Source organism: Canis lupus, chromosome 24 (assembly GCF_011100685.1).
Source record: "Canis lupus familiaris isolate Mischka breed German Shepherd chromosome 24, alternate assembly UU_Cfam_GSD_1.0, whole genome shotgun sequence".
Lineage (NCBI taxonomy): Eukaryota > Metazoa > Chordata > Mammalia > Carnivora > Canidae > Canis > Canis lupus.
In genome coordinates, this window is record NC_049245.1 from 37,194,333 (window position 1) to 37,206,611 (window position 12,279).

A 12,279-nucleotide genomic window follows, 5' to 3' on the forward strand; every position below is an offset into this window, starting at 1 on the left:
TCAGTTGCTAGATTTTGAATTTCATCAATAACCAATTTTGTGGAAATCCATTTTCTCTCACCATATAAATATTTACACAGTACCTTCAATTTTGTCTCTTGGCCCACAAAGCTTAAGTATTTACTGACGTAGGCCCTTGGCAGAAGGAGGTTTGCCGACCCCTGATTTAAGGACATCAATTTGAATCCCAAAGCATCTTAAGATGTCAAATTCCATTCCTAAATTATATGCCAAGCGGAAGAAGGGCACAGCTTCTTAAATATTAACGCACACTTTCTTTTTTATTATATTAAAATCAGGCAATGGTCTGACAATAAAAAGGCTGCTTATGGAATACTGTTATGTTCAACTTTACTTACAGGATGTTAAATCCTTAGAACTAAGGTATCCCCCAGAAAAAGATTAATGGAAACATCGATTGCTTTTCAGACTTGATAGTTGCTGCTTCAAAAGGTGGTTTTATACAAACACTAAATTAAAAAAAAAAATCTTTAGAACACAATGAATCGCTTTTATTTCGGTATGCATCCACATCTCAGCATTTAGTGGTCCTGAACAGAAAAGTGGAAAAACGCAGCAATTTGCCAGGAAGTCAAGCCCGCCAATTTCGGGGATCTGCTGTGCACACTGAGTTCTTTCTCGATCCCTGCTGAGGACCATGAGACGCAGCAGCACCAAAACCAAAGTATGCACCGAATCCAAGGTTCTTTTCGTTCCAGTTGTCAGATTCCAAACTAGACCCAAATGGATTGTAAGATGACCACATGAGAACCCTGTTTAAAACTTCTTCAATTGTTAAAAGCAAAAGCAATTATAGGAAAAGAAAACAATTCATTCAGAGGGATCGTGTGTGCTTACAAGTGTCTTCTGTGGCCTTTCTCCAAGTTTTACCACCAAGCACTTTGAGAGCTGGCAGGTCTGAATACCCCTGGTGACTGTTCTTTTCACTTTATCAAAACCTGAGCTAAAAAACGGCATCAGCTGATGATGACAGCAGAGGGTGGCAGGGCTGAGGACCCAATATTCATTCCCAGGCTGGTGGAGAGTGAGTAAATGTGGTTCCAAACTAAACGAGGGAAGTCAGAGACTCTTTCCAACCTTACCTGATGGCTTCTGGCCAAAGCAAGGAAGTATTGGGTTGTGATGGTGCAAAAAGGGACTTGAGGAGGAAGGAAAAAGCAGCACCCCTCGATTAAGGTGGGGGAGAAGATATGGGGAAAGCCCTGAATTCCTCACCAAAGGCCAATTTCAGAGGGGAGCAGAGGGGGTTACAATCTATGCTTCGGCCGAGGGTGGTCATGGGAAGAGAAAGGATGATGGCTTGGAGGGGGGAGGGCATCATTTAAGACTTAAAAAAGGAAACCAGGGGTGCAGCTGGAGCACCCCTGCACACCCAGCAGTAGTCCCACAGGCTGCGACCTGAAACCTTCACGCCTATTCTAGCAAGCCACCCCAAGCTGGAGGGCTGTTGCAGGGACAGAGGGGTGGGTGGAGGGAGGGAGGGAGGGAGGGAGGGAGGGAGGGAGCCAGCAGGAGGAGAAGGGGAGAAGGCAGAGACCCCAGGCCATGTAATCAGCAGCAAGGTGATTGTGTGATGTGTCTTTTCACAGTTGAGTTAGATGTGCCCCACCGGTTATGATGGGAATCAATTTAAATATACTTTCTTGATCCCAGAAGTTCAACTATGTGGACAGTGGTTACACTTGACAGGATGATTTGTTATAGCACAACTTATATATTTCAAATGGACAAAAAATTAGTATCGTTTACAGTATCTTAAGATAAATTGCCTTTGAATGGGAGCTTCCTTTCCAGTACTTTTGAGGTCTACAAGACGTATCTAGAAAATGTACTACTGTGGAAAATGACTGCTTAAATCGAATGGGGGGGGAGAGGGGGCCTGTGGTTTCTCTTTTTGATTAATTGCTGTAACACTGTCCTTCGGGTGGCTGAGGGAGTTTCATGTTTTCTTTAGACATCATTAGGCGCCGGAGCTCTTGCAGGACAACTTTGATGCTATATGAATTCTGCCATTTTGCTAGCACGGATATGGCTCTTGGGTCCACCTACAGAAAGGCAAACAAAAAAACTGTCAGGCTCTCCAACAAATGAATCACTATATGCTGGAGTAAAACTGCAGATAGGAGTAAAGTGCATTTCTCAAGTGGAACATGCCCATCACACCACCATATCTGACATGTAGAATTACCTGCATGACTCCCTCCCTCTGGGCAGTCTGTTTTTTCCTGTTTGTGTCCGAACCCTCACTGTTTAGGAGAAGGAAACTATGGATATGTAAAGCTACCTTCAGAGAAATGGCCCTGACACTTAGCAAGACTCCACCCAGCTGGCTCTAGAACAGTGACCTGCTCTCCTGGATGCACTGGCTGCTGCCTCTGCTCAAGGCTGTCCTTTCTTGGCTCTACACCCAGGTGGTAGATGATAACAATGTTCAGTGCAGTAAGGAGCAAAGGCAACTGGTGGCCCAAATCCACACTCTGGTGACAAGGCCCTGCCTCTGAGTCACATTCTCTCATGTTAGTACCGTAATTCCCAAAAGAAATTTCCCAAAGTGTGAGTTGAGTTTTGGGTTCAGGACTTTGGTGGAGCTCAGATACAACATTAAACACTGAACACACAGCAACAAGCCCATATCTTTTCGCTTTTCTTTCAAGTCTTCTGAGTGTCTCAAAACAAAGGCTTAACTCACATAATGCTAACACGTAAAACCCTTCAACACTTGCTGATCTCCCCTTTGAGCAGGTCTCAAAGGCTCAAAGCCTTTGGCAAGAAACATGGGGCATTTATTAATGTCACTTTGATTCTGTAGTATTTACTGTTGCCATTACTGCCTTCTATGACAAGAGAGGCTGGTTTTCCATTTATGGTAGTAAAAATGAATGTGAAAAAGCAAGCCATTAAAGGGGAAAAAAATAGCATGTCCTGTAAATAAGGCTCAGGAAGTACAATTATGACCCCGGATAGGACTTTGCAGCTCCAAGCCTCAGGCTCCTCATCTTTACCTCATGAGGGTGTATCATGAAGACAGAATGAGCTCCTATCTCAAAGCAAGCAGCACAGTGTTGGCCCAGAGTAAGTGTCACACGAATGATGATTTAAACACAGCTGAGGAATAGGCCCTTACACCAAGTCTGCATATGTTCATACTGCAATATATTTCATCATCAAATCACCAAGATCATCAAGATTATCAAATCACCAATATAGAATTAGGGCCACAGTGCTCCTGGTGTTTGAGTACAAAAAGCATCTCTCAACCCAAAGGAACAATATGGGCAGGAAAAACAACTTACCACTCCATTAGAACTATTAACTCCATTCATATTAATTTTTGTTACAAATCTTACAAAGGGGGGTGCTTCTGGGTATTTAGGTCCACATTCTATTTTAAGGCTGTATATTCGGTTTTCATAAATTGTCTGGAAAAAAAAGGTACAGAGATGTCAGGCAATTACACACCATGAACTCAAAAAGGCAGATCTTTTGAAACCCCATTTATTCCTGCCTGCAGAACTGGTGTATCTACTTCCTATATTTATACATAGTCTACTTGTTATTTGTTAAATTAGTAGTAACTTGTCCCCACACTAGTGTATATCAATTCTGGTCTTGGGGGAATAAAAAGGCAGAAAATTTAAAATAGTATCACTGAAGTTTCAAGTTAGTGTTATTTAAATCCAATCAGATGGACTTGTTTTTATATTAATTTCTCTACTTTGCAGACCTGTCCTGTGCTCTGGGCAATGGTGTGTAATAGGCATTCTTTACTCTGGAAAGCCACATTAAAGGTCTACTCACAGCAGGGTCATCAGCCAATGCAGTAAATACCACCATGTGCAAAGCACTGAAAAGGTGCTTTGAGAACTTTGAGAACTTCAAAATTAAACAAAAGTTAGTGGGTGTGGGTGCGGATACAAGAACTGTTTTCCCATTTCCTCATCACTTTGGGGTGGTGGGCAACATCATCTCTCCCTGCAAACTTTTCATCAATCTGAGAGACTACAGGTATTTAGTGGGTGAGGTGGGGAGCCGAGGATGCCAGGCCTACAGGGAGAAAAGACTGTCCTTCAAACACCAACCGTGGCTCTGTAGAAAAACACAGTCATGCCAGTCGCCCATGGCAATGAACTTTTCACTGTAACTTCCACTTGACGAGCAGCAAAATGTGCTGTCTTAGCTTCCATCTGCCTAGAGGGCCCTGCCCCAACCTGAACTATCTACCATCTACCATACACCCATTAAGACCCAATTCAAAAAAAAAAGAAGACCCAGTTCAAACATCATCTGCTCAAATGTCACCTGGCTCAGTCATCATACGGGATAAGTTAGTCCACAGCTTTCTGTCTTATATGAAGTGGTGATGTCCTCATTTAAACATCTAAAGGCCACCCTTAAGGGGGACATCTCCTCATTAGACTGGTCCCCTTGAAGGCAGAGGCCACCCACCCTCCAATGGGACCCCTTCTCAGACACCAGTGCTCCTGCCTTCCTCAGGAATTCCTGCCCAAATAATGACTCCTGTGTAAACAGCGACATCTAGCTGTCTGGGGGGGGGGGGGGGGGGGGGGGGGACGGGGGGGGGGGACTAAATTCCAGAAGATCCTTGAAAAGATTATGTCTAAATTATGGTCTATCCCTAAGAAAAAAACTGGAACATATTTTAAGATTCAGAAGACATTCATAATGTACCCATAAAGACCTTTCACATCTACTTAACAGGGACTCCAAACTGTGACAAACTTAAACTCAATTCTGTATTTCCACCCACCCTCAACCTGCTCTTCCTCTCTTCTTCCCTTATAAATGGCACCACCATCTAGCAGTTGGTTAAAACAAAACCTGGCAGCCAGCCACAATTCCCTTTTCTCTTACCCACTATCCTTCCAATCAAAAGGAGATCTCAGCTTCCATCTCCAAGAGTAATCCCACACCCACCCACTTCCCTTTACCAGGCCCCTTGTCTCAATCACCCCAGGCCTCTGTTTTCTCTTGCTCCTCCTACAATCTGTTCTCCACACAGCAGCCTGACTGATCTTTCAAAATCAAGAACCAGCCCTGACCCTCTAATGGCTATGAGTGACCCAAAAAGGAAGACCATATTCCCAGATGGGACCCTGTGTACCCCTGCCCTCCTCTCTTTTTATTCTTCTTCCTCTCCATCTAGCCCCAAACTATGACTCCCTTGGGGTCCTGGCACCACTTGCTGTTCTGTGTCCATCCTGTAGCTCTTTGGCTCAAGGGTACCATCCTTGCAGAAGTCCTCCTGACTCCCCATCTCATGCCAGACTGGATAAACTATGAAGGAGGGCAGGGGCCTCCACAGAACTGGTACTCAAGTGTTTCTTGACTTGAATATTGCTCTTTACAAGTTTATAAAATGAAGAGCTTGTTGCAACTAAGGTGCTCCCTTGGAAGACAAAAATTAACTCAGTCAATACAACAAAAGGGAAGCAAACAGAGGTTTGTGGAAAATATGATAAAAGGTCTATCCTCAGGGGCTAGCACCATCTCCATTGGCAACTATGCACTGAACAGTACCTGCTGACTGCATGGATCCCAAGTTCATCTCTGGACGTCTGGCCTGCTCATCCTCAATGGTTTTGTCACACAATTCAGACAGAATTCCTTACATAAAGTAGTCCCTGGAGGCATGCGCTTGTGGTAAATATCGAAATAAGTTAAAAAAATATTTGATATCATATTTTGGAGGTTCTGATGCACCAATTTATTCACCTGCTAGTATGTTTTGTGGCTTATCAGTCTTGACAAGATTTCACTAATCGTTCTACCTATTAACAACAGCATCAAATGGTTAAGAAGGTGAGCAGCCTGGTAACAGGATTCTGTTTATTACATGTGTTAAATCTTATTACTCTTGACACTATGAAGTCTAATCTAAAAATGTGCATTCTATGATTACTTTCTTAGAAAGCAAAAAGAAATACTAAATTTCTGACCATAGATGTTCAACTTGCAACTTTCCTAGAACACACTAATAAATGCCTCAAGTCAAGTGAACATCGAGACACCTGAAGGATCATTAAAAAGTACAAAGAAAGACTTTTGTAGAAAACAGGGTTATGTTTTTTTTTCTGTTTTGTTTACTAGTGCTCCAGAGACCTGCTGAAAAGGTTCCATTGATGAAAGGAATTATGCCTGAAGGAGAACTGCTAGAACATTCTATGAGGAAACACTGGTTAAGATTCATTATTTGATCATGAAACACTTTCCACTTTGTGGATGTGACCTGAGCTTCATGGGGCAATATGGTAGTGCCTATCAAAATGTGAAACAGGCATGCTCAAACCAGCAAGACTATTTTTAGGAATTTCCTACAGGCAGACTTGTATTTGTGCACAAAAATGTGAAGCATTAAAAAAAAAAAAAGTGGAGCACTGTCTGCAATAGCAAAAATAACTACAAACAATCTAAATGTCCACCTGCAAAGGAATGATTGAACAAATAGGGCATATTCCAAAAATCAGATACTTTGTAGCCTTTTCAAAGGCTGAGGCCCAGACAAGCACATGGAAAGACCACATGGAAAGACTGCTAAGAGGTAGGTTTCCATACAGCCCAGTTGCTGAATATGTAGCCTGTAGAAGCAGACAAACACCTCCCTCTAGCTGAGACTACACTAATGTACACATGGGTTGTTTCATCCACTAGACACCACAGGCCCTGGGCCTAAAATACATATATGAGAGAATCCCAGCTTAATCATGATGAAAAACAGCAGATAAATTCCAACATGGACATTCTACATAACACCTGACCAGTACACCTCAAAACTGTCAAGAGCCAACAAAACATAATGTAGTATCTTGGATAGGAGTCTGGAACAGAAAATAGACACAAGGTAAAAACTAAGAACATCTGAATAAGACATGGACTTTAGTTAATAGCAATGCATCAATATGGGGCCACTGGTGGTGACAAATGTACTATTCCAATATTAGATGCTAATGACATGGGAAGCAGGGTTCCCCCTGCTTCCAGGTACACCTGGAACTTTCCATACTATCTTCACACCTTTTCTGTAAGTCTAAAAGTATTGTGAAATAAGTTTATCTTGAAAATGCAGGAGATATGAACAAAAGGAAAGGCACTGGTTGCAAAACAAGCAAATCACAAAATCTCAATATATAAAAAGGTCAATCAGGTCAAGCCAGATGACTGGTACTCAACTGAAATCTTACACAGGCACCTGCAAGTTATATGTGATGTACAATGTGGGCAATGTGCTGTGTGAGAATGAGGTGTGGGCCCTTCAAAAAGTGAGAAGGTCTATATGGCTCTGGAGGAGGACAGGGAGGAAACCACATAGGAAGAGGTGTGTAAGGAGATGTACTGAACACTGCTTACAGTGAATTTGGAGAGCGGGGATATGGCAGTTAGGATAAGCCAGAAAATGAGATGCAGCACTAAGAATTTTAAGAGAATTTAGCGCAGGGAAATTGTTATTAAACAGGTGTCACTGGACTGAAAACATAAAAGGGGAAGCTGAGCTAACCAGAGGTAACCTGCAGAAAGCAGGTGGTACCCCTTGAGGCTGGGAGAATAAAGGGAATAAGCCGCGGTTTTTCAGACCTAGAGGCTCCGGGACAGAGGTCTCTAGAGCTGAATTCGACCTCTGAGGAGGAGGTGCAGCCAGCCGGCTCTGGGAGGAGCCCCAGTAGCTGGTGCCCAGATGAAGGGCCATTACCAGAGTGGTGCATACAGAACAGGCAAACAAGGAAAAAGTCCTTTCTCCTTGCCTTTCAGGCACTGTCCTGCGTCCCCAACTGGAGGAAGCTAATAGGGTGCCAGCTGGCAAAGGAAAAATGTAGTCTGCAGAGTCCCAGCCCCAGTATCCAAAAGTGGAGCTGAGAAAGATGGGCTAGCTTGAGTTGGCACCTGCCAACATCCCTCCAGACACTGACAAGACAAAATTTTCCTCTGTACTGCGCCTCTACCTCTTTCCACAAGTCAGAATATCCTGCTGAGTGAGCTACTGGACCTATCTTCAGGCAACATTAACCATTCATTTCTCCAAGTCAATGCTAGTGCCACTTAGAATATTCTAGAACCTAAAAACTAAATTGTCCAATTAACCACACAATCCTAATCTAAATTACAAAGGAGAAGGCACGTACTTATCCTTTTGCCTTCTGTTCCTGTCGTGTCAGCCCGCATGTGCCCCCCATCCAGGCTGGGAGAGCTGCTCTAGTTTCCAATGTCTTTGGGTGTCCCCGATATTGTTGCTGCCTCCTGGGACCTCTCCTCTGGGTGCTCGGTTCTGCCTCCCACGTCCTCCAAGCCCCAGGGCAGAGTTACTGTTTGCTCCACTGTTATCTCTGTAGCCCCACAGTGTATCTTCTCTGCCTTTTCAGTCCAACACTAATTTGATCAACTCCTTGTATTAAATTCTCTCTGTTGAAATACCTGGCATGGTTTCTCTTTCCCTGACTGACTCAAAGAGTTAAGCAGAACAAAGTGAACTTCTTATTTGACATACTCTGTATTGTCTGAGAATATTTAGGAGGATATATTCATGGATCACACATGCTACATAAAGCTTTTTTAAAAAAAAGACAAACCAATATGCACCGATATGGAAAGACATCCACCATCTGTTAAGTGAAAAAATGAAGTTTCAAACCATTGTGTATATATAGCAAGGTCTCATTTTTATTAAAAAGGATATGTACTTATGTGTGTGTACCCAAAGCAAAAGTCAGTAGAAACACTCATTCTGTGGGCAACATGATGAAAAGGGGGAAGGATTACTTTCCTTTTACCTCACACATTCCTGTAATTATGTTTTGTTCTCAAGCACGCACACAGTATTTTTAGATAAGTACGTGTATAAACACACACCCAGGCTCCAGCCCGCACATAAAAACATTATCTTGGACAACTCAAGACATAAACAGTGTTTCTCAACCAAGGCAATGTCTGCCCACCCCCATCCCCCACCCCCACAGGGAGTGGGATTTAGGCAACATCTGGAGACCTTAATGGTTGTCACAACTTGGGGAGGGAGGTGCTACTAGCATCTAGTGAGCAGAGACCCGGGGTACTGCTAATCCTACAATGCACAGGACAGCCTCACAACAAAGAATGATCCAGCTCAAGATGTCAATAGCACTGAAGCTGAGAAACTGCTCTGTAACCTAGCTATTCTTAGCACCTCTGTGGTTAGAGGTGAAATAATCCACATCTAATGCTGTGGACAGTTGGGCATTTGCCAGAATTCTGCAAAGGGCACTCGCATGAGAAATTCTGCTTTTAGGTTTGGAGAAGTTGCTTTCTTAAAAAAATAAAAAATTCAAATAGCTAACACACATAATTAAAGCAACTCAGAGTACAAAAAAGTCTATGATAAAAAATAAGTCTCCTTTCTACCCTGATCCTAGCCAGCTAGATCCCTTTTGAAGAAGGCAACCACTGTCAACAACTTCTTTCATGTTCCCCCAAAAGTACTATAAACACACAGAGGCACAGGTATATGTACGACTTTTTCCTCTTCCCCACCTCACCACCCCAGTAGCAGCATATTCTATACGGCTTTGTACCTTTTTTCACTTAAATATCATGGAAATAATTCCATTTCAGCACACAAAAATCATGTCTCGTCCTTTTCAATAGCTAAACAGTACCTACTACATGGTCTACTGAAAGACACCGAGGTGGCTTCCAATATTTCACTACAATTGAAAATGCTGCATTCCATAATTTTGTATATGTAGGCCTTTGGGCAACAAATTAAAAAAAACTAACTAAATTCCTAGAATTGCTGGATCACTTTTGATGGAGGATCTTCTTTTGAGTTATATAGTCACAAAAATATAATAGGGAAATAAGTTACTCAAGTGCTCTATTTGGATGCTTTAATGATTATGTTGATAGTCCAGAGGCCTAGCATATACCTTGTATGCTAGTAGGCTGGTCACAGGAAGCACCTAGGGCAGACAGTTCCTTTTACAACTCTGCTTTTAATCTTGGGGAGCCTGGGCAAGTATAAATATAGGGGTAAAAAAACAATCACTGACAACATTGGTGAGGGTAAAGAGAAAATGAAACCCTCAGGAGCTGCTGGTGGGAATGCAAAACGGCTTCCACTTTGTAAAGCAGTCTGGTGGTTATGTAAAATGTTAAACATAAAGTTACCATATGATCCAAATGATTCCACTCCTAGGTATACACCTAAGAGAAAATGAAGACACATGTCCACAAAAAACCTGCACACAGATATTCACTGCAGCATTATTCCTAATAGGCAAAAAAAAAAAAAAAAAAAAAAAGGAAAAAAATCCAAATGTCTATCAAACAGTTAAAGGATAAAGAAAATATGGTCTATCCACATAAGAGACTATTATTCAGCTATCAAAAGGAATAAACTACTCAATTACTGTTAAGTGCTAGAACATGTATGAACCTTGAGAACATCATGCTAGTAAAAGCTACCACAAAAGACCCCATGTTGTGTGATTCCATTTATATGAAATGCACAGAGGAGACGAATCCACAGGGGCAGAGTAAATGAGTGATTATCTTAGTGAGGGAGAGGGGTGGGGAACAGGTTGGGAGCAACTGCTAACGGGGAAAGAGGTCTTTCTCTGGTATAATGAAAACGTTCTGAAATTAGTGACAGCTGCAGAATTCTGAATATAATAAAAATCATGGAGCGGTATACTTTCCAGGTGTATTCTACAGTAAGCAAATTCTATGATATGTGAATTACATCTTGATAAGACTGTCATGTGTATATGAAGAGATTGTGTGGAAAGCATCCTGCCTACTGTAGCCACTCACTAAGCAAGCCCCCTGTGGAAAGAGTTAAACTGAAACGCAGGGTAACCTAAGGTGTTGTAGGTAGAACAGAATATTTTCAATGGAATTTGGTGGCTCATTTGTTTAAGTGTATAATTCAGTGGTATTTAGTGTATTCGCAATGTTGTACACTGGTCCATTCTTAATTTGTTAGAACCTGAAAATCAGTCCGCTAATGAACAAATCTATTGAACAACTGCCCCATTCCGAGTCATTTCCAGGTGCTCTGGAGAGCAAGGAGGAGGGAAGAATAGTTTTCACCCTCAAGAAACCTAACCATTCTTAGGAAAAGAAGAAATGCAGTGAAGGAAGCCATCACCATACAGTGGGCTTTCAGAAACAGCAAGAAATGATCTCCATGAAGAAACGAGTTTTCTATATCAGGTTTTCTTCAGTATTTAATAGATTTATAAATCCTAGTTTTCAGAGATTTTTTAAAAAGATAAAGAAATGAGTAAAAAACAGTAAATTGAATATATATATTTTTAAACCCAAAAAACAAAACCACAGGGTTAAAGATGACTCAAGAAGCAACGTTAAATAGCAAAGCCAGTCATTCACTGTGTGTATTTACGATAGTCCAAGATGAACGGTAGATTGTCCTAACACCTAATGAACATGACCCTCTTCCTTGTTTCAGCCAGGGCCACATCCTATGTCTTTCTCCTTCCCACAGAGTTGGTGCAGAGCCTGTGCACACAGTGAAAAGAATGACTGGCTGCCACCATCTTTGAGCACACACAGGAAAGGTCCTGTTACATTCAGACGGAATCTCCCATGGTCTGAAACAAGTGTCACATTATGAGAATCTATTTCTTCACTCCTACCTCATATTACTACTTAACACTCTGGAAAATTCTATAATGGGAACACATGAAAACTCAAAATCTAAACAGACAGGAGATAATGGAGCATAGGGTTAAGAGTACAGGGTCTAGACTCAGAACCCCTTTGGGAATTATCAGCTATGTGACTTTGGGCAAGTAATTTTACTTCTCTGTTTTGTCACCTGTAAAATTGGATGTGACAACACAATAGTAGCTCTTAACAACAGGTTCTTGTGAGAATTCAATGACATTTCTTGGAGGTTTTACTATGTACACTAAAAAGTTAGCTGGTACTACAAAGCCTGGGAACTCTCACAAATCACAAAGCTCTAAAAGAGAGGTCAATTTTCTCATCCCTGTTGTCTCTGTCTTCTTTGCAAAGGCCTCTGGGTCTCATAGTGCCTGGAAGAGACCAGAGCCAACCAGGCAGGCAATAAGCCTTTGCTGAATGGCCTGATGAATTAGGACATGAGTGTGTGGCAGACCTGGGAAACTGTAAATGAAAACCACAACCATGAAGGCGTTCCAAAGTTTGTTTGGATGCTGTCTTCGGAACGCTGGCTACTGTATCTGGGGCCTTGTTATTTGATAAGCCCAAGAGTCTGTTCTAAACTAG

General features: G+C 42.1%; 1 protein-coding gene across 1 annotated transcript in view; it reads right to left on the minus strand.

The window, feature by feature from the left end:
- Window positions 1-258: 258 nt before the first annotated feature.
- UBE2V1 (ubiquitin conjugating enzyme E2 V1) overlaps window positions 259-12,279 on the minus strand; it is a 31,048-nt gene continuing 19,027 nt past the window's right edge. The window contains exons 3-4 of the mRNA NM_001205096.1: window positions 3,315-3,440; window positions 259-2,066 (exon numbers count right to left, since the gene is read on the minus strand). Of these exons, the coding sequence (NP_001192025.1) occupies window positions 1,920-2,066; window positions 3,315-3,440 (273 nt within the window). The 3' untranslated portion in view covers window positions 259-1,919. The remainder of the gene's footprint in view (window positions 2,067-3,314; window positions 3,441-12,279) is intronic.